The sequence below is a fragment of the Heptranchias perlo genome, chromosome 3 (assembly GCF_035084215.1).
Source record: "Heptranchias perlo isolate sHepPer1 chromosome 3, sHepPer1.hap1, whole genome shotgun sequence".
Classification (NCBI taxonomy): Eukaryota; Metazoa; Chordata; class Chondrichthyes; order Hexanchiformes; family Hexanchidae; genus Heptranchias; species Heptranchias perlo.
In genome coordinates, this window is record NC_090327.1 from 38,672,488 (window position 1) to 38,695,949 (window position 23,462).

General features: G+C 44.5%; 1 protein-coding gene across 1 annotated transcript in view; it reads right to left on the reverse strand.

Moving 5' to 3' along the window:
* Positions 1–13,850: 13,850 nt before the first annotated feature.
* The window catches only part of dhx30 (DEAH (Asp-Glu-Ala-His) box helicase 30), a 62,318-nt gene continuing 52,706 nt past the window's right edge, over positions 13,851–23,462 (reverse strand). Inside the window, exon 19 of the mRNA XM_067979025.1 lies at positions 13,851–14,429. Coding sequence (XP_067835126.1) covers positions 14,203–14,429 — 227 coding nt within the window. The 3' untranslated portion in view covers positions 13,851–14,202. The remainder of the gene's footprint in view (positions 14,430–23,462) is intronic.

The window sequence follows — 23,462 nt, forward strand, 5'->3', positions numbered from 1 at the left end:
GTGTTAATGACGTTTATTGGGGTTTTTGTTGGCTTTTAGAAGTGTCTTTGTTGTAAATCGGACTGCTTTGCCCTTTCCTTCAAACTTCCTAACAGAAAAAATGAGGTCAGGGTGCGTGTTCCGTGGGTCCTTCTCTGTTTTCAATAACTTGTAAAATCCATCGCTAAGAGCCGAGTTACAACCCAGTTATACGACGTTTACAAGTGGAACTAAGTTTGATTAATTAATTTCAGTACAAAATTTTTTTTTAAATTTGCACAAAATTGATTTCAGGAAAATGGTGGGATTGCTCTGGGTTCGACAGTCCCACGCAGATTGGTTCAGGTTTACAATTGTGTTGAAAAACGCTATCTTAAAATTTTATGCATCCAACAGTTTGTAATGAATTGTACATGCTGCTTGGTGCAAGTATTTCAGATGTTATGTGCATGTGTACTTGTTGCCTGAATCATTTTTAACGTGATGTTTGTGCTGCTGTGATTGTAAAATTTTTAGTTGCGTTGCCTTTGTGTGGTTTAATGTGAATCGGTCTGTGTCAGGACATCGTCTGAATCCTGTTTGTTTTTTAAAACCGCCAATACCGCTTCCTCCCAGTACCACCTAGTGTGACACAGAGCTATTGGCATGAGGGAGTCACAGGTTTGATTTCGGGTCTGCACAGTTATGCTGATCTGAATCTGGGGCAGTAGTAGGGAATCTACAATTGGCCTCAGCACCTCCTAGGTTGAGGAGAGAGGGCGGGGCGTAGGGGGTAAATCAGCCAGGGTTCCCATTCCCAATGGCTATCCAGTGACTGACTGCTGGTCATGTGCACCTAATAGATGTTGGGTGAAAAGAGAATTAGGCTCTGATGCCTTCCAAGGTTGAATAGCGCACCTGGACTTGCACATGAAGAATAGTCACTTGGGCCGGGTGCCCATGGAGCCAATCCCCAGCAAGAGCCAGCTCTTCGGGACAGAAATCTGACAGGAGGCAAAAAAGTAACCTTTAAGGAGGGCCAATTGATGCAGCTTGATTGGGGAATGTGTTAATGGATTGGGATTTCAATAATCAGTGTGACCTACATCTGATTTCCAGAGGTGATGTGTGATGTAACCCATAATGTCCTCCTCCTCATGGTATTCCTCACCCACCCGCCCAAAAGAAAACCTCCTGTTACTGACCACTGTGATTCTGGACCATGCTGGGTCTAGTACTCTCTCCAGAATGAATTTATTTACTTGTGAATTATTCCTTTAAATGAATATTCAAATATTAAATTTAAAATAAATTGTGCATGTATACCTAGATTTATAAAAAAAAATAATTTTAGTAATTAATCCTGTATGGAATTGTAGCTAACAGCTTTTGGGGGTAAAAAAGCAATAAAATGTTCAGGTCACTGATGGTTTGCACTTACCGAGCCGGGTGGGTCTGGGGGTGTGGAACCAGTGTAATCTGCGTCTGATTCCAGAGCGGATGTGTGATGCGACAGACATTGTGACTGATGTTTAATGATGTAGATTCGGTTTTTAAAAAACATTGCAATCCACTCCAGGGCCAACTCATTCCCCCCCCCCCCCTCCCCACCCCAAAAAGGAACAAGTTAGTGTCCGCTGTGAGACCGGATGACTTGTGGCTTTATTTAAGTAACAGAGAGTCAGTCTGCACGGGGGATACTTCAAATGCCGACTGACCTTTTAAGGAGGGAGTCTCACCATCGTGACCTCTGTTGCAAATTCGGTTGCCAAGAAGTCGAATCCCTTTTGTTGGGTCAGTTATTTTTTGAGAGAGAAAACTTTTTGTTTAAAGCGACTTGATGCCCCAGCAGCACTGAGTTGAAAGGATCGGCGCTTTCTCACCACTAACTCTGCACTCAGTTGATGCTGCGACCCCGTGTCCCTGGGTTCACCTCTCTATTTCCCACTTCAGATTGGTGATTCCTTCAAACGCCGTGTGTAAGAGAAAAAGAAATTCAACAGAAGAGATGTGGCAAAAACACCTGCTGATCTTTAACAACAAAAGGCGGGTATGAGAAATGGCCATCGAGCCCTTCGTAGCTCATCCCTCAGTACCCTAACAACCCCTCCCGTCCCCTTTCTCTTCCTCTTTCCCTTCCCCTTCCCCTTCCTCTTTCCCCTCCCCTTCCTCTTTCCCCTCCCCTTTCTCTACCCCTCCCCGTCCTCTAACCCTCCCCTTTCTCTACCCCTCCCCTTTCTCTACCTCTTCCCCTTCCCCTCCCCTTTCTCTACCCCTCCCCTTTCTCTACCCCTCCCCTTTCTCTACCCCTCCCCTTTCTCTACCCCTCCCCTTTCTCTACCCCTCCCCTTTCTCTACCTCTTCCCCTTTCTCTACCTCTTCCCCTTCTCCTTCTTCTTCCTCTTCCTCTTTCCCTTTCTCTACCCCTCCCCTTTCTCTACCCCTCCCCTTTCTCTACCCCTCCCCTTTCTCTACCCCTCCCCTTTCTCTACCCCTCCCCTTTCTCTACCCCTTTCCCTTTCTCTTCCCCCTTCCCCATCCCTAGCTGCACTTTGGACTGTAGCAGTCTTTAGACAACGTTGCTCATTGCAGGATATTCCAATCATTTTCATTCTTCCTAAAGTCTGTTATAAGTTTATTTTTCATTAGTTTTAAATTAATGTTTGTGTTTTTTAAGGGGGGAGTAGGGTCTGTGATGGTGAGACTCTGAAGATCTTGAGATTTCAAGTTATTTCACTTGTGCCCTTTTAAAATTCCTTTTGTCGCTATTTTACCTGGGTCATCACATCCCAGCAAAGGAACTTTGCTTTAAGCATCCGTCCGCTAAAGTCACAGAGCATAACTTCAAGGCACGAATTCTTTACAAAAATGGACTTTTCGTTGTTGTTTCTACAACTTGAGATGAGAGAAGCGAGACTTTTAAAAAAATAACCTGTTATCAAAGACCGAGGAACACGAGTCGACTTTTGTGTTGTGTGTGTGTGCTTTTGAAATCTATAAATAGATTTTAAAAGCACTAAATGGCTCCAGCAGAGAGTGTCTGGGTGAGGATGTACAGTATTTCTGCTGCTGCTGTTGTCCTTCCACACATTTAATATTCCGGAATTTTCTTCTCGCTTTTGCTGTTTGGCCGCTGATAAGCAACATCACCGTGGCAGAACTCAATTCCCATTGTCGGTCCTTATTGTATAAGTAAAGGTTTGAAATAAAGCTTATATGTTGATGTTAGCCCCATGTGTGTGTGTTTTTTGTGGTGTTACATTTTCTGAGGTTATGCCACGGGTTGGGGTGTAATGGCCCTGCTGGGACAGGCTGTTGGAGTGCGGCTGCCCTGTTGGTGCTGGCTGTTGGGCTACACTTCCTAGACTGGTTACCCGCCCAGGTCCCAATTGCATTGGGGCATTCCTGTTTCCAACCAAATATTCATCGGGTTTATCCATAACTCTGTCTGCAGGGAGAGGGGGACAGAATTCTCTTTCTTCTTCAGTCTCGCTGTTAACTTTATCTTCATCTCCACCTCTGGCTCTTGTCCATCCCACTCCCTTCGCCTCACCATTGGTGGCCGTGCCTTCAGCCGTCTGGACCCTAATTCTGGATTTCCCTCTCTAAACCTCTCCACCTCTCCTCCTTTAAGACCCTCCCTAAATCTTAGCTCTTTGACCAACCTGTCCTAATGACTCCTTATGTGGCTTGGTGTCAAATTTTTGTTTGGTAACGCTCCTGTGAAGCGCCCTGGGACGTTTTACTGCATTAAGGCACTATATAAATGCAAGTTGTTGCTGTTGTTGACCTCGACCCTCTGGTGAGTTTCTGAGTTAGCTATCTTGGGGGAGGGGGAGAAGTAGAGAGGCTAAAGCTATGGAATCTTTTCCCTGCATTGAAAGAAAAAACACTCCAGTTGACCTGATGCCCGTCTTGGTGCTTGAGTGGAGAGAGATCAGCCTGGGTAAGAGGCTGACTGCAGTTTGATTAAGGGCACAGGAAGGGTGTGAACTGAAAATAGAAGGTCTGTAACCTACACTAAATGGCCCTTGTATCCCCCTCTTTTTAAGGTATTTTTCTCTCTACGTCACAGGCTGTTGCAGCCAAGTACTTGTTCCTTGCTGTTCAGAACATGAACTAGGGTGGTACAAGTTGGACACTGGCCTTTCAAATCCAGCCCAGAGAATGGGATGGATGTCTTAGTCCCCTGACCAGAAGCACGCTACACAAAATGAATTTATGTAACAAAATACTGCTTCTATTTATCAAGCGCCTTTTATTTTGGTGATACACACTTGAATTTTTTTTTAACTCAAAAGTTTGGGGAGTGTCAATCTAAGGCCTAGTGGATGATGGTCCACAGCACCAAACTGTTCAGCAATGTCACTAAGATCATGGGTATGGTGGGAATGGTGTATGTGGAGGGGGTGGGGGAAGGGACAGGGGATGCTCTTTTGAGTTAGGGGCTACGGCACATTGTTGGGACTGTACAAAGAAAGATTTATTCTATATTTAACAAGTGCTGCACCTGACCTAGGAATGAAAGAGCAATGACCTTGGGAGGTGGCGAGGTTTCATAGAGAACAAAGATTTGCAAATCTCTAAGTGCTTCACCTGCACCTACAAGCAATTACTTAAAAATGTTAGGTAGACAGATCCTGCCTGGACCAATGAAGTGAATGGCCAGTTCATCTGTTTTTGGAGGTGTTGGTTGAGAAAGAAATATTAACCATGGCATTAGAACTCCCTACTCTTTAAATAATGCTGTGGGATCTTTAACGTCCACCAGAACAGGCAGACAGGAAAATAAATAGCTGGTATCAGTAAAAGTGACCATGAAACTGTCAGATTATCGTAAAATCCCAACTGATTCACTAATGTCCTTTAGGGAACGAAACCTGTCGTCCTTAACGCCAGTTCCCCACTCCTCTCTGACTGCCCCCTCTGCCCCTCCCCCGGAAAGGTGCTGACTGTTCAAGTACAATCCCTTGGCCACCAAAAGCCTTCCAACTACCTCACCCAAGCAATGTGTACCTAGACAGGGAGAGTCAGCAGGCTATTCAACCATTGAGGCACTCACCCGCGCTGGAAGAGAGTGGGGTTGTCATTGGACAGGGATCAGAAGCAGAAACCCTGTCCCTAACCCAGGGCCATTGACATCAATTTCCTGCCACCTCAGATGACACAAGCCAACTCAGCACAGAACATGGTTATGAGGTGGGACCAAGCCAGCAGGGGGAGCTTAAGAGGCTTTTGTGATACCATCACTGCAAGATGCAAGACTCCCAGTCTGATCATGAAATTATTCAACAGATGTGAAGCAGAACAGTGAAGGAGTTAAGAGCTTATTACAGTGGTGAATCACAGTATGTATGCAAAGCATTAGCGGGCAAGGGAGGTTCACTAGAGGATAACAGATGAGGTGAGCTGGGCCTTTTAAATTAAATTCTCATTTCCTGAGTATGATTGCCATAATTAATTTTCCAGGCTCTGTGATCATGTTGTCATGGAAGCAGCTGATCATTTATTTATTTATATATATATATATATATATATATATATATAAAAATGTAAAAAGAGTCTATTCAGCTCCCCTTACAGCCTATGTGTGTAAATTTCATTAAATAAATTGACCAATCCTGGGGTCTGGTTAGCTCACTGCTCTTCAACCTTTAGAATCTGGGACCGGATTCAATGTGGATTATTTAATTTAATTACATTTACACACTGTAGCCAATCAAAAATCATGGAAAGAAGGGGACTCTCCCGTCACAGATAGCTAGACCCTGCAGCCCCCTTAATGGCATGAGGTAGTTGCCTGATAGGCAGACAGGTTTTTTTTAACCCCATCACTTCCTCCTCGCCACACACACACCTGAAATGACTCCAGGTCCATCATACATTTATAGAACATGTAAATAAAAAGCCATCGCATGCTATGCATGAAACGGAATGCAAAGTGGTCAAATCGCAGATGATACTAAGCTAGGTGAAAAGGTTGAGTAATGGGAACCAGCTAAGGAGTTTGATTATTTTTTTTAAAAATCTGTAAATGAGTGGAGCAGTGGCAATGAAATTTAATGCAAGTGTAAAATGCAGCATAACAGAAATATAAATAGGCACGATAATGGTGTAGAGATAGTTAAGGGTCAGAACTTGGGGGGGGGGGTGCTGTTAGATTCTGCACTTTTTTCCAATTGTTCTTGGGTTTTGTGGGTGATGGTATTTGGTGCCCAGCCTGAGATGTAAGCCATATAGCGTGGTACTGGATTTAGGTATAGGCCAGACCAGCTAGGGGTAGGCAGGTTCCTTTCCCTTAAGGACATTGGTGAACCAGTGGGGTTTTTAACAACAAAACAGCATCTTTCATGGTAATTTTTCTGGTGCTAGCCCACAAATTACCAGATTTATTGACTTCAATTTCACAACTTGCCACAGGTTATTTGAACTCTCAACCTATGGGTTGCTACTTCAGTACAAGAACCACTGGGCTATGCTACCCATTTATTAACATGGTAAGGAGCAGCATTTAAGAAAGCAGGCAGCATACTGAACCATATTAAATCATAAGCACATGGCTAGGAGATTATGCTAAAACAAAAATGGTTTGATCTGACCTACTTCCAATTTTGGTCACTAAGACACAGGGTTAAAAAAAAGAACTTGCATTTATATAGCGCCTTGCACGGCCGTAGGAAGTCCCAAAGTGCTTCACAGCCGCTGAGGTACTTTTTGAGGTGCAGCCACTGTTGTAGGGAAACGTGCAGCCAATTTGTGCACAGCAAGATCCCACAAAGAGCAATGAGATAAATGGCCATATAATCTGTTTGTTCGGTGATGTTGGTTGACGGATAAATATTGGCCAGAACGCCCCTGCCTTTCTTTGACATGGTGAGCAGACAGGCCTCAGTGAAATGTCCCATCCGAAAGACAGCACCTCCGACAGTGCACCACTCCCTCAGCACTGCACTGAAGTGTCAGCGTAGATTATGGGCTCAAGTCTCTGGAGTGGGACTTAAACCCACAACCTTCTTCACACAAAGGGTGGTAGAAGTGTGGAACACTCGCCCACAAAAAGCAATAGATGCTAGCTCAAGTAATAATTTTAAATCTGAGATCAATAGATTTTAGCTAGCCAAGGGTATTAAGGAATATGGAGCCAAAGCGAGTGGATGAATTTAGGATTCAGATCAGCCATGATCTCACTGAATGGCAGAACAGGCTTGAGTGGTTGAATGGCTTTACTCCTGTTCCTATGTTCCTAGAACAGATGTCTAGGCAAAAACCATAGAGGTATTCAAGAGGCTATTGGATAGTGTGATGGGACCATGGTAGATTGTCCTTCTCAGGGAGGATGCGCTATGGTAGGTCAAATGGCATCTTCCTTAGCTGCATTCACTTTGTGGGTAGAATGAGGTGGGCATTTGGCACATCAAGTACATTCCTTTCCCAAAGCACATCCAACTTCTAGACGCAACTCCAGTCAGCCCAACCCAATCTGCCCAGTCTCCTCAGGGAGGCAGGCAATGACAGGAAGAAGTGCAGCCTATGACAAAGGTGCCATTCTTCCAGCATCAGCTCGCCTTGTAAATATAAATGACCCAGCAGTGGCAAATCCAACTTACAAGGTCGGCCACAGTCAGAAAAACAAAATGTGACATGGGCTGTTTGGAGATAGACCTCCAGTTGAGCACTGAACCCGAAAAAATATCTTGAACAAAACCCAAAACTTGGGATACCCCCCCCCCTTCCCATGATATAAAAGTGCATTCTGTTAAAGTTCTGTGAAACTTCCCCCAAGCTCTGAGGATAATGAAGGATTTAATTTCTTCTGTGCACTATTTTTAGTGCTAAAGGCTCTGGCATAAATTCTTGCCTGCGTCCTTTTAATGCTGTCGTTGATCAGTTTACGTGTTAAGGACAGAATTAGACGAACGCAGGCTGCAATTTATGCAAATGCATTAGCTGGTGTGCTAAAAATAACAGTGGCAATGAAACCAAGGAAACTATCCAACCCACCAGTGTTTAATTCAATTTTGAATTTTAAAACATGTGGGTGTTAACTCATTTAAGGCTTTTTTTTTTACACACACACATACCTCCAGTCAGCTATGCAGTTTGTTCTATAAGGTTTTTAAAGGAGGGGAGATAGTGCGAGAGTAGGATCCAAGCATCTGTCTGAAGGCTTGCTACCAATGGACAAAAGGAGGAGGAAATAGATTGGGGGGGGGGGGTTGTTGGACGTGATGGCAGAGCTCGGGGCAAAGCCATGGAGAGATTTAAAGACAAGGATAAGGATTTAAAATTTAAGGGGAGCCAGAGGAGATGCACAAGAAGAAGAGTAGGCCATTCAGTTAGATCATGGCTGATATATATGTATGTCAGTGGCTGACATGTATCTCAACTCCATTTACTTGCCTTTGTTCCATATCCCTTGATACCCTTTCCTAATAAAACTAAAAAGGTGGCAGAAATGGGCATGGCAATCCAGTGGAGGTATTTAAAGATCATGACGAAAATAATTTCAATGCATTGGGGATATCGTGATTGTCTCATGGGAATGAATATACATGTTTAGTTCGTGAAAGGTGGAACTTGAGCAGTCAGCAAGGAAAGCATTAGAAAAATTGAGTCTACAAGTGAGAGAAAATGTGGCTGTGATCGTCAGTGGTGGTCAGGTGGAAATGGAAGTAAGTGGTTTTGATGATGAATAATATGCAGCTCGGTTGGATGGCATAGCCTTGTTTAGCCTGAGCAAGCTGCTTGGGCTTTGAATGGCGATAGTGGTAAGAGAGGAGCAGCGTTTATGGTGGGCGACAAAAACAATAGCTTTTGTCTTCCTGATCCTCAACTGGAGGGAATTCTGGTCCATCAGATAGGTGGTCATGGAGGTGGGTTTGGGAACCGAGAGGCACGTTGTAAGAAAAAAAGAGGTGCATGACTGGCGTATTGGAACCAGAGGCAAAGGGAGGTCAGAGAGGGAGAGAGAGCAGAGCAGGTGGCCAAAAAAAAGAGAGGGGGTGGAAGCTTTGGGTTCAGTCAGAGCCAAGTATACAAGTGAGTGGACACAAGTGAAACAAATTAAATGGACAGGTGGGAAAGCTGGGAAGGGAACTTGGGATTGTCCAGGTAAGTCCAGCTCAGTTGCTCATTGGATCAACCAGCTAAGGCATCACACAAAAAAAATCTGATGAATGGAAATGTACCATCGCCCAGAATACCCAACCCTACTATCTTCTCATTACAAGTCTGGATAACATCGCCCACAGCTCCCGAGCAACAGGTCCCATAAAACACAAGCAACTCTGTTCCGTTTGCGCTTATATTCTTACTTGCTGGATTGTCCTGTTTCAATTTTGTGAGTTATTCTTACAGATGGTGCCCCACTGACATCAAGAATGAAAACCTTTTAGGAACAAAGATCTGTGAAGATTAGTAGCCCAAGCAGTTAAAGTTCTGTTCCTAACTTCAATTCACACAATATAGACAAGCTCCTCAGTCTCATCCTGCTAAAATGCCCAAATATGTATCTACTGTTGGCTGCTCAAGATCCCTTAGTATCAGCAACTTGAGATAAATGCAGGTTAATGGGGACGCTGATTACACATAGCGTGCTAGGCTCCATCTTGCACAGGTAAGTGACAACAGAAACAAAAAAGCTTGGACACTCCCATAATAGGAGGGACAGTCAGGCTGATCTTGGAAAGGATGAGATCAACTGCACTGAAGGGTTCTCTTCATCTCACTGGACTTACAAACATTTTACTACATTAAAGTGATGTGAAAGAAAGAACTTGGATTTATATAGCGCCATCCATGTCAGGATGTCACAGCCAATTAATTACTTTTGAAGTCCAGTCACTGTCGTATTGTAGGCAAACACAGCAACTAAATTGAGCACAGCAAGGTACCACAAACAGACAGAGTAAAAGGACTAGGCAGGTAGAGCAGGCGTCCCCTGGGGCCATCTCCCTTTCAAACAGATATACCGCTTCGGATACTGTTGGGGGAGATGGCTTATCAGGGGAAAGCAGCAAGAGCCAAGTTTGTGGCACCACGGGTGGCTCAGCTGCACAGGAGGGGAGGAAGAAGAGTGGCAGGGCTATAATGATAGGGGATTCAATTGTAAGGGGAACAGATAGGTGTTTCTGTGGCCGCAAACGTGACTGGTATGTTGCCTCTCTGGTGCTAGGGTCAAGGATGTTGCGGAGCGGCTGCAGGACATTCTGGAGGGGAAGGGTGAACAGCCAGTAGTCGTGGTCCATATCGGTACCAACGACATAGGTAAAAAAAGGGATGAGGTCCTGCAAGGTGAATTTAAGGAGTTAGGAGATAAACTAAAAAGCAGGACTTCAAAGGTAGTGATCTCAGGATTACTACCAGTACCACGTGCTAGTGAGTATAGGAATGGGAAAATAGACCAGATGAATGCGTGGCTGCAGGGATGGTGTAGGAGGGAGGGATTTAGATTCCTGGGACATTGGGACCGGTTCTGGGGAAGGTGGGACCTGAACAAGCGGGACGGGTTACACCCGAGCAGGACTGGGACCAATATCCTCGCGGGGGTATTTGCTAGTGCTGTTGGGGAAGGTTTAAACTAGAGTGGCAGGGGGATGGGAACCTGAGAGGGGAGTCAGAAGGGAGTAAAGTTGAGAGCAGCAAGAGAGGGCAAGACCCAGGGGAAATTTACAATACAAATAGTACAAACAGTTGTTCAAGAACAAGTGAAAGGGAAAAGCGTAGAGCAGCGGAAAGAAAGTGTACTTTAGATACTACAGATAAAGTGAAAACTAGAAGGTGTAAGGCAATTAACCCAGCATCAAAGCTGAAGGTCACGCTATGGTGTGTGGCCCAACTAAGGGTTCTATATACAAATGCATGGAGTATAAGGAATAAATTAAATGAACTACAGGTTCAAATTCAAATTGGAGGGTATGACATGATAGCTATTACTGAGACATGGCTGCAGGATGGTCAGGATTGGGAACTAAATATACCGGGTTATAAGGTCTACAGGAGAGATAGGAAAAATGGAAGAGGGGGAGGAGTAGCCTTAATGATTAGAGATGAAATCACTTCAATGATAAAGGGGGATATAACGAGAGGTAAGCAGACCTTATGGGTTGAATTGAGAAATAGGAAAGGATCTAAGACTATAGTGGGAGTTGTGTATAGGACCCCTGGCAGCAGCTCTGAAGTGCTACATTGTATAAATGCGGAGATTAGACAAGCGTGTAAGAAAGGCATAGTGGTCTTAATGGGGGACTTTAACCTTCACATAGATTGGGAAAAGCAGACGAACAACTGTCAGAAAGGTAGTGAATTTCTTGAGTGTGTCCGGGATAGTTTTCTAAGCAGTATGTCCTAGAGGTAACAAGGGGGCAAGCCATACTAGATTTAGTAATGAGTAATGAACCAGATTTAGTTAACGGCTTAACTGTGCGTGAACATCTATCCAATAGCAATCATAACATGATCGAGTTCAATGTAGTGTTTGAAAGGGAAAAAAAAGTGAGTCAGCTGCTAAGATTCTAGACTTGGGTAAGGCCGACTTCAATGGGATGAGACAGAGACTGTCCACAGTAAACTGGGCAAATCTGTTAATGGATAAAATGACTGATGATCAGTGGGAAATGTTTAAAGAAACATTTAACGTGATACTGAATCGGTTTATACCAGAGGGGCAAGAACTCTACTTGCCAAAAAAAAAGCCATGGACAACTAAAGAGGTAAGGGACAGTATAAGACATAAGGAAAGGGCATACAAAAAGGCAAAAAATGGCACAGATCCTGGCGAATGGGAAGGATACAAAGATCAACATAGGGTCACAAAACAGATAGTAAGAGCTACAAAAAGAGAGTATGAAAAGAAACTTGCAAGGGATATCAAAACCAATACGAAGAACTTTTATAGTTATATTAGGAAAAAGAGGGTAGTCAGGAGCAGTGTTGGCCCCTTAAAAACTGAAAGTGGGGATATTGTCATTGACAATGTTGAACGATGACTTTGCGTCAGTATTTACAGTAGAAAAAGAGAAAAGATGCCGGAAATCCCAAGAAAATTAATATTGAATCGGGGACAGGGACTCGATAAAATTAATATAAGTAAAGCAACAGTAATGAAGAAAATAATAGCACTAGTGACAAATCCCCAGGACCAGATGGTTTCCATCCTAGGGTTTTAAAGGAGGTAGGTGAGCACATTGCAGATGCCCTAACTATAATCTTTCAAAGTTCTCTAGATTGAGGAACTGTCCCTCTGGATTGGAAAATTGCACATCACTCTGCTTTTTAAAGAGAGAGAGAGGGAAACCAGGGAATGATAGACCAGTTAGCCTAACATCTGTTGTGGGGAAAATGCTGGAGTCTTTTATTAAAGATAGTGTGACTGAACACCTCAAGAATTTTCAGTTAATCAGAGAGCCAGCATGGATTTGTGAAAGGTAGGTCATGCCCGACAAACCTGATTGAATTTTTTGAAGAGGTGACTAAAGTAGTGGTCAGGGGAATGTCAATGGATGTTATTTATATGGACTTCCAGAAGGCATTTGATAAGGTCCCACATAAGAGACTGTTAACTAAGATAGGAGCCCATGGAATTGAGGGAAAAGTACAGACTTGGTTAGGAAGTTGGCTGAGCGAAAGGCGACAGAGTAGGGATAATGGGTAGGCACTCACATTGGCAGGATGTGACTAGTGGAGTCCCGCAGGGATCTGTCTTGGGGCCTCAATTATTCATAATATTTATTAACGACTTAGATGAAGGCATAGAAAGTCTCATATCTAAGTTTGCCGATGACACAAAGATTGGTGGCATTGTAAGCAGTGTAGATGAAAACATGAAATTACAAAGCGATATTGATAGATTAGGTGAATGGGCAAAACTGTGGCAAATGGAATTCAATGTAGACAAATGTGAGGTCATCCACTTTGGATCAAAAAAGGATACAACAGGGCATTTTCTAAATGGTAAAAAGTTAAAAACAATGGATGTCCAAAGGAACCTAGGGGTACAGGTACATAGATCATTGAAGTGTCATGAACAGGTGCAGAAAATAATCAATAAGGCTAATGGAATGCTGGCCTTTATATCTAGAGGACTGGAGTACAAGGGGGCAGAAGTTATGCTGCAGCTATACAAAACACTGGTTAGACAGCACCTGGAGTACTGTGAGCAGTTCTGGGCACCGCACCTTCGGAAGGACATATTGGCTTTGGAGGGAGTGTAGCGTAGGTTTACTAGAATGATACCCGGATTTCAAGGGTTAAGTTACGAGGAGAGATTACTCAAATTGGGGTTGTATTCTCTGGAGTTTCGAAGGTTAAGGGGTGATCTGATCGAAGTTTATAAGATATTAAGGGGAACGGATAGGGTGGATAGAGAGAAACTATTTCCGCTGGTTGTGGATTCTAGGACAAGGGGGAACAGTCTAAAAATTAGAGCCAGACCTTTCAGGAGTGAGATTAGAAAACATTTCTACACACAAAGGGTGGTAGAAGTTTGGAACTCTCTTCCACAAACGGCAATTGATACTAGCTCAATTGCTAAATTTAAATCTTGAGATAGATAGCTTTTTGCCAATCAAAGATATTAAGGGATATGGGCCAAAGGCAGGTATATGGAGTTAGATCACAGATCAGCCGTGATCTTATCAAATGGTGGAGCAGGCACGAGGGGCTGAATGACCTACTCCTGTTCCTATGTTCCTATGAATAATTAGTTGCTTTTTTTTTGGTGGTGTTGATTGAGGGAAGAATGTTGGTTCAGACACCAGGAGAATTCCCTGCTCTTCAAATAGTGCTTAAGTTCTGGAGTGTGGCTTGAACTCACAAAGTTCTGACTCAGAGGCAAGAGGGCTACTGTTGGGCCATGACACAAGACTTTTTTAAAAATAAAGACAAACACAAACTTGTTGACAAAAGTATTTTTTTTAATAAATTTGAAATCATGGAGATCAGACAGTGCTGTCTGTACAGAAACATAGTCCCCACTTTTTTGGGCCCTCACTTGATAAGATTTATTCCGATTACAGTTTTACACACGATCCATTATAAACATCAGTTATAAATTATCTGAGATCACAGACTGTTCAGTCCATCAGTTTCAAGTAATTTCACAGAGGTGAGGGCAATTTTAAGCTCTCAAAGCATTAAATACAGCAGCTATAATCTCTTTTTTTGTACATTGCGTCAGGCAATTCTGATACAGAATACAATACAAACTCACCTGCCTGCCCACCTCCCCTCCTCGTAGTGAACCTTTCACTCTGTCGGCCAGCAGTTCAAGAGCTCCACAAGCAACGACAGCACTTCGCCGTGCTCCTTGCGCAGATCAGAGGACATTTCCGGGAGCTCGTGACGCAAGCAGTTTTCCACCATCTTGTGTACCGCTGCGCGGAAGCTGTACAGCAGGCAGGCAGTCTTCGAGTCGAGCTCAAGCCGCAGGAGGCTAGTGTCGGCCAGAGTGAGCAGCACAGAGTCACCGTCCTCTGAAAAAGAATCAAAGATAAATTTAAACAAAAGGACTGCAGAATCTCAGGCCTTTTTGCAAAGGAGTAAGCTCTTTAAGAGATTCATCCTTCAGACTGCAGTGTTGTCACTGGGCTGTTTTTGCCAATAACCTATTTCAAAAACTGTAACAAAGCCAAAACATGTTTGTGTACAGTACGATTCTCCAGTAAATTCATCAATTCAACTTGGTCCCCTCATCAGTCTAACCTGTAACCGTCAGTATTTCACCCTTAAGACAATTACTGATGAGGGAGGCCATTCGGCCCATCTAAGTTCATCCATCCGGAATGACCCTAAAGTCCTCCCGTTCCAGCTCCAAATTGGTTCTTAAAAGATCCCGGAGTTTTCGTCTGCACTGCTCTATCCTAGAATCTATTCCGTGTGTTTGATCACCCTCTGTGTGAAGAGCTGGTGAAAGGGAGAAAGCATTTATCTGGGATTTGACATGAAATTACCACTTTACTCATTTTGGGTTGAGTGTCTGGTATCTTGTGGAAGGAACTAAAGAGTTAATTTTAAATCTGTGTAAATGTTTTAATCAAAGCCTGTCCATCAGTGTTGTCAGTGGGAGCTCAGAGTGATGTGGGTGGGGGAAGATTTTTATATTGTATCCACTTGAAACTGTGGAAAATACCTGGCAGTACAATTTGAACTTTTATGAAATAGTTATCTGAGTACTGTTGAATCTCAATGGGTAGCTCTTGCACAGACACAAACTATTGTGGCATATCGCAATGATCCTCTTTAGAGTGGGGAGGGTAGAGCCAGCAGGGTCTCGCTGAGTATCAGATGGTCTCAGAATCAAACAGCTGGCGACGGAAGTTTGGAACCAGGGCAACATGCTAATTCGACCAGGCTTTGGGACTCCGATAAAGTGCACGCAGGTACTACTGGAGTTTAACCCCTCAGTGCACAGGACTGGTAATCTTCCCACTGTTTCTCCAGCCAAGCCCACCGTAGCCATTAGGCTTGTAGGGCTATCTTGAGCAGAATGGAAAGAGTCACAGCCCCCGGGGACAGGTCATCACTGAGCCAGGCCAGCTGATCAATCACTGACCACGGTGCTCAGGTGTCAGATTACTGAGTTTGTCATGGAGGGCTGACTTTGGTTCCAAACTTCCATCACCATCATCTTGGAGCCACCTCAAGCTCCCAGAGACCCTGCTGGCCTCACCCAAGGATGACAGTTACTATACGTCTCAATACCTTTATGTCTTACCAGGGTTCCCATTCATGTGGACACAAACCAAAACTGCACTGGAACACGGAGGGTCTGGAGTGAGCCTTTGGCTCAGTGGTTACATTCCCACCTGTGAGCCAGAAGGTGCAGGGTTTGAACCATGCTCTAGACAGTCCCTGTGAGTGGAGACCGGAACTCCAGCTCTAAATTCTGGGCTGACATCCAGCAGGATACTCGCTCATCATATGGAGTTGTGGGGGGCAATGAATCCCTCCCAGCGTATAGGACTAACCACCATACCGGCTGGTATAAAGATGGTTACAGCCACGGAAGGAATGTTCATATCGCAGTCTGTCAGGCTTATTCAGCCTGTGAATCCTTTCATGATTTCACACTATTCTCCAAGGGAAGAGTGTGAAGATACGAAAACAACTGAGAGTCTGTACGAATCAAACAGAATTGTATTCACCAGCCTCTGATGGGCAGCTTGAGCCTCTGTCGCAGTTCTGGACTTGTGACAATCTCCAACACATTGGGTTTCAATTTATCGATTCCCTTAAGGGTCTTGAATCATCTCTCCCTGAGCAGACTCCTCTCCAGAGTAAACAGTCCCAAGTTCTTCACCCTCACCACTCAGATATCTAAAAGCTCGTTATCAGTTGGTTGCCCTGTCCTGCACTGCCTCCAATACCTGGATCTCCTTGCTGTTGTACGGTGACCATAATTTGCAGCCAGTACTTCAGGTGTAGTGGTACCAGTGCCTTTTGAAATGGTCATGGAATTGAGGGCAAATTATTGACCTGGTTAGGAAATTGTCTGAGCGACAGGAGAGAGTAGGGATAATGGGCAGGTATTCAAATTGGCAGGATGTGGCTGGTGGTGTCCCTCAGGGATCTGTGTTGGGGCCTCAACTATTCACTGTATTTATTATTTAGATGATGGGATAGAGAGCCACATATCCAAGTTTGCCAATGGCACAAAGATAGATAGCACTGTAAGCAGTGTAGATGGAAGTATAAAGTTAGAGAGATATTAATAGATTAAGTGAACGGGCAAAACTGTGGTAAATGGATTTCAATATAGGCAAGTGTGAGGTCATCCACTTTGGACCGAAAAAGGATAGATCAGAGTACTTTCTAAATGGTGAAAAGCTCAAAATAGTGGAGGTCCAAAGACAGACAGTCCCTGTGAATGGAGACCGGAACTCCAGCTCTAAATTCTGGGCTGACATCCAGCAGGATACGTACATGGGGTCCATGTACATAAATCATTAAAATGTCATGGACAGGTACAGAAAATAATCAAAAAGGCTAATGGAATGCTGGCCTTTATATCTAGAGGACTAGAATACAAGGGGGTAGAAGTTATGCTAAAGCTACACAAAGCCCTGGTTAGACCACACCTGGAGTATTGTGTTCAGTTCTGGGCACCGCACCTTAGGAAAGACAGGGAGTGCAGTGTTGATTTACTAGAATGATACCTGGACGAGAGGAGATTACACAAATTAGGGTTGTATTCCCTGGAATTTAGAAGATTACGGGGTGATTTGATTGAAGTTTTCAAGATATTAAGGAGAACTGATAGGGTAGATAGGGGGAAACTATTTCTGCCTGTTGGGGAGTCTAGGACTAGGGGACATAGCCTAAAAATTAGAGTCAGGACTTTCAAGAGTGAGGTTAGTAAACACAGCAAAGGGTAGTAGAAGTTTGGAACTCTCTTCTGCAAATGGCAGTTGATGCTAGCTCAATTGTTAATTTTAAATCTGAGATTGATAGATTTTTGTTAACCAAAGGTATTATGGGGCTAAGGCAGGTATATGGAGTTAGGTCACAGGTCAGCCATGGTCTTACTGAATGGCGGAACAGGCTCGAGGGGCTAAATGGCCTAATCGTGTTCCTATGTCATCATCACCTCCTGGGATTTGTGCTCTATCCCTCTAATTATACATCCCAATCTGGTTAGTGTTCCTTACTTCTGGTACACACCGCGCTGTTAGTTTCTGTCTGCTACCCCCAGATCATTCTCCTGTGTTGTGTCCTGTAGCCGAGAGCCATTTAGTTTATATTCCCACTGATGATTTCCCTTCCCTCATCTCACTACCTTGCATTTGTCCACATTAAATGCCACTCATCAGCCACTATCCCAATCTACCCATAGGAACACAGGAATATACAGGACTGGAAAAGGCCACTGAGGTCCATCTGAGTGGTCCTATACCTCTTTGCATTTGGTTTGCCTGTTCCCTGTTTGGAAATGCTCCCGCCACCCTACATCCCAATTTTTGTGGTAAATGAAAGCTACACAAGATTTTGATACCCTCTCATTTGGAGCATTGTGTCCAGCTTTGGTCCCTCCACTCGGATAGGGATATCAAGACGGTGTAAAGGAGGATGACGGGGATGGTACCCAGCCTAAGGGCTCTTGGTTATGAGGACAGCTCCAAGAGTTAGGGTTATTTACTTTAAAGAAACATGACGGAGGTTTTAAAAATATAACAAGAAATTGGATAGAGTTGGTAAGATTGGTTATTTGAGATGGATAGGGATGGTGGGAGTACATAAGAACATAAGAAATAGGAGCAGGAGTAGGCCAATCGGCCCCTCGTGCCTGCTCCGCCATTCAATAAGATCATGGCTGATCTGATCCTAACCTCAAATCTAAATTCATGTCCAATTTCCTGCCCGCTCCCCGTAACCCCTAATTCCCTTTACTTCTAGGAAACTGTCTATTTCTGTTTTAAATTTATTTAATGATGGAGCTTCCACAGCTTCCTGGGGCAGCAAATTCCACAAACCTACTACCCTCTGAGTGAAGAAGTTTCTCCTCATCTCAGTTTTCAAAGAGCAGCCCCTTATTCTAAGATTATGCCCCCTCGTTCTAGTTTCACCCATCCTTGGGGACATCCTTACCGCATCCACCCGATCAAGCCCCTTCACAATCATAGAATCATAGAAGTTACAACATGGAAACAGGCCCTTCGGCCCAACATGTCCATGTCGCCCAGTTTATACCACTAAGCTAGTCCCAATTGCCTGCACTTGGCCCATATCCCTCGATACCCATCTTACCCATGTAACTGTCCAAATGCTTTTTAAAAGACAAAATTGTACCCGCCTCTACTACTGCCTCTGGCAGCTCGTTCCAGACACTCACCACCCTTTGAGTGAAAAAATTGCCCCTCTGGACCCTTTTGTATCTCTCCCCTCTCACCTTAAATCTGTGCCCCCTCGTTATAGACTCCCCTACCTTTGGGAAAAGATTTTGACTATCGACCTTATCTATGCCCCTCATTATTTTATAGACTTCTATAAGATCACCCCTTAACCTCCTACTCTCCAGGGAAAAAAGTCCCAGTCTGTCTAACCTCTCCCTGTAAGTCAAACCATCAAGTCCCGGTAGCATCCTAGTAAATCTTTTCTGCACTCTTTCTAGTTTAATAATATGCTTTCTATAATAGGGTGACCAGAACTGTACACAGTATTCCAAGTGTGGCCTCACCAATGCCCTGTACAACTTCAACAAGACATCCCAACTCCTGCATTCAATGTTCTGACCAATGAAACCAAGCATGCTGAATGCCTTCTTCACCACCCTATCCACCTGTGACTCCACTTTCAAGGAGCTATGAACCTGTACTCCTAGATCTCTTTGTTCTATAACTCTCCCCAACGCCCTACCATTAACGGAGTAGGTCCTGGCCCGATTTGATCTACCAAAATGCATCACCTCACATTTATCTAAATTAAACTCCATCTGCCATTCATCGGCCCACTGGCCCAATTTATCAAGATCCCGTTGCAATCCTAGATAACCTTCTTCACTGTCCACAATGCCACCAATCTTGGTGTCATCTGCAAACTTACTAACCATGCCTCCTAAATTCTCATCCAAATCCCATGAGATTTAACCTTATGCAACAACCTACCATGCGGTACCTTGTCAAAGGCTTTGCTGAAGTCCATGTAGACCACGTCTACTGCACAGCCCTCATCTATCTTCTTGGTTACCCCTTCATAAAACTCAATCAAATTCGATGATTCAAATATCTCTGCTAGGGGACCCGCAATTTCCTCCCTAACCTCCCATAACGTCCTGGGATACATTTCATCAGGTCCCGGAGATTTATCTACCTTGATGCGCGTTAAGACTTCCAGCACCTCCCTCTCTGTAATATGTACACTCCTCAAGACATCACTATTTATTTCCCCAAGTTCCCTAACATCCATGCCTTTCTCAACCGTAAATACCGATGTGAAATATTCATTCAGGATCTCACCCATTTCTTGTGGTTCCGCACATAGATGACCTTGTTGATCCTTAAGAGGCCCTACTCTCTCCATAGTTACTCTTTTGCCCTTTATGTATTTGTAGAAGCTCTTTGGATTCTCCTTTGCCTTATCTGCCAAAGCAATCTCATGTCCCCTTTTTGCCCTCCTGATTTCTCTCTTAACTCTACTCCGGCAATCTCTATACTCTTCAAGGGATCCATTTGATCCCAGCTGCCTATGCATGTCATATGCCTCCTTCTTCTTTTTGACTAGGGCCTCAATCTCCCGAGTCATCCAAGGTTCCCTACTTCTACCAGCCTTGCCCTTCACTTTATAAGGAATGTGCTTACCCTGAACCCTGGTTAACACACTTTTGAAAGCCTCCCACTTACCAGACGTCCCTTTGCCTGCCAACAGACTCTCCCAATCAACTTCTGAAAGTTCCTGTCTAATACCATCAAAATTGGCCTTTCCCCAATTTAGAATTTTAACTTTTGGGCCAGACCTATCCTTCTCCATAGCTATCTTAAAACTAATGGAATTATGATCACTGGTCCCAAAGTGATCCCTCACTAACACTTCTGTCACCTGCCCTTCCTTATTTCCCAAGAGGAGGTCAAGTTTTGCCCCCTCTCTAGTCGGGCCATCCACATACTGAATGAGAAATCCCTCCTGAATACACTCAACAAATTTCTCTCCATCCAAGCCCCTAATGCTATGGCTGTCCCAGTCAATGTTGGGAAAGTTAAAGTCCCCTACTATTACCACCCTATTTTTCTTGCAGCTGTCTGTAATCTCCTTACATATTTGCTCCTCAATTTCCCGTTGACGATTTGGGGGTCTGTAGTACAATCGTATCAACATGATCTCTCCCTTCTTATTTTTCAGTTCTACCCATATAGACTCAGTGGGCGAACCCTCGGATATATCCCCTCTCACTACTGCCGTGATGTTCTCCCTAATCAAGAACGCAACTCCCCCTCCTCTCTTACCTCCTGCTCTATCTTTCCTATAGCATCTGTACCCTGGAACATTGAGCTGCCAGTCCTGCCCCTCCCTTAGCCATGTTTCAGTAATAGCTATAACATCCCAGTCCCATGTACCCATCCATGCCCTGAGTTCATCTGCCTTGCCCATCAGACTTCTTGCATTGAAATAAATGCAGTTTAATCTAGACTTCCCTTGGTCTTTGCCCTGCTTTCTCAGACCATCTGTCCGGTCATGTTCTGTACACTCTCCTTTACTGCCTTTTGTTTCTGTCACCACTTTATTTCCCACTGACTTCCTGCATCGGTTCCCATCCCCCTGCCGTATTAGTTTAAACCCTCCCCAACAGCACCAGCAAACACTCCCCCTAGGACATTGGTCCCAGTCCTGCCCAGATGCAGACCGTCCAATTTGTACTGGTCCCACCTCCCCCAGAACCGGTTCCAATGTCCCAGGAATTTGAATCCCTCCCTCTTGCACCATCTCTCAAGCCACGTATTCATCCTAGCTATCCTGTCATTCCTACTCTGACTAGCCCGTGGCACTGGTAGCAATCCTGAGATTACTACCTTTGAGGTCCTACTCTTTAGTTTAACTCCTAACTCCCTAAATTCAGCTTGTAGGACCTCATCCTGTTTTTTACCTATATCGTTGGTGCCTATATGCACCACGACAACTGGCTGTTCACCCTCCCCCTCCAGAATGTCCTGCAGCCGCTCCGAGACATCCTTGACCCTTGCACCAGGGAGGCAACATACCATCCTGGAGTCTCGGTTGCGTCCGCAGAAACGCCTGTCTATTCCCCTTACAATCGAGTCCCCTATCACTATAGCTCTGCCACTCTTTTTCCTGCCCTCCTGTGCAGCAGAGCCAGCCACGGTGCCATGAACCTGGCCACTGCCACCTTCCCCTGGTGAGCCATCTCCCCCAACAGTATCCAAAACGGTATACCTGTTTTGGAGGGAGATGACCGCAGGGGACCCCTGCACTGCCTTCCTACTCTTCCTCTGTCTGTTGGTCACCCATTCACTATCTCCCTCAGTAATTTTTATCTGCGGTGTGACCAACTCACTGAACGTGCTATCCACGACTTTCTCAGCATCGCGGATGCTCCAAAGTGAGTCCATCCGCAGCTCCAGAGCCGTCAAGCGGTCAAACAGTAGCTGCAGCTGGACACACTTCCCGCAGGTGAAGGAATCAGGGATACAGGAAGGATCCCTGAATTCCCACATCCCACAAGAGGAACATGACACGGCTGTGGGATCTCCTGCCATGACTTAACCCTTAAGTTAGCTTAACAACATCTTATATGTTTCAATAAGATCGCCTCTCATTCTTCTGAACTCCAATGAGTAGAGTCCCAATCTACTCAACCTCTCCTCAAATGTCCGCCCCCTCATCCCCGGGATTAACCGAGTGAACCTTCTTTGTACTGCCTCGAGAGCAAGTATGTCTTTTCTTAAGTATGGAGATCAAAACTGTATGCAGTATTCCAGGTGCGGTCTCACCAATACCTGATATAACTGCAGCAATACCTCCCTGTTTTTATATTCTATCCCCCTAGCAATAAAAGCCAACATTCCGTTGGCCTTCTTGATCACCTGCTGCACCTGCATACTAACTTTTTGATTTTCTTGCACTCGGATCCCCAGATCCCTTTGTACTGCAGTACTTTCCAGTTTCTCGCCATTAAGATAATAACTTGCTCTCTGATTTTTCCTGCCAAAGTAGAGGGCATGACTACAAAATCCTTAGGCAAAGAGCGGGTTCAATATCACAAATTATTTCTTTTCAGAGAGTCAGTCCTTCTGAACAGTGCAGACACAGGTGGGTTTGGATTCGACTTAGTTCTGAGAGAACCAGCCCTTTCCCGTTATATAAGCCAAGTTGTTAATTAGCTGGGATTATGAAGCATTATAGGATGGAGCCTTGCTTGATCATTTTCGGGAGTTGGAGAGGAATTTCTGGCTACTGACCGCTTGCTCTGCCGATGCCGTTCCATTCAGCCACTCTTTGCTTTCTCCGCTCTGGCCAGTTTCCCATCCGCCTCAGAAACTTGCCTCCTACTCCACGCCTTATGGACTTAATTGCCTGTGTCATGGTATCACAAGCAGCCCTGACATCTAAATGTATCACATCCACAGAACATCTATTGTTAACAAGATCTGTCAGTTCCTCGAAGAACTCCAGAAAATTTGCTTGGCAACACTTCCCTCCCATAAATCCTCACCGACTCCCTCTTTCCATCCCGTATCTATCTGGGCATTTCATTATCCTCACAACAGAGGTTAAGCTATGGTTACTTTCAGCTATCTCTATGCTCTTTTCCAAAGGCTGATGTGATGTCAGCTAGTTTCTGTTCCTTTTGTTCCCTTTGCAGTTACCTCAACGGGTCACTGATGAGCGACAAGCTGTGACTCTGGTTGCAGATTAATTTTTGACCAGCTGTAGAGGAAAGGAAGTTATTGGCCACAACATGTGTCATTGTTGCCCCATCAGCAGGCCCAGTCCCGGGCCTTGTGGTCGGTGATATCCTTATGGCTGAGCGCCCTGACCCGATCACTTATTCTCTCACG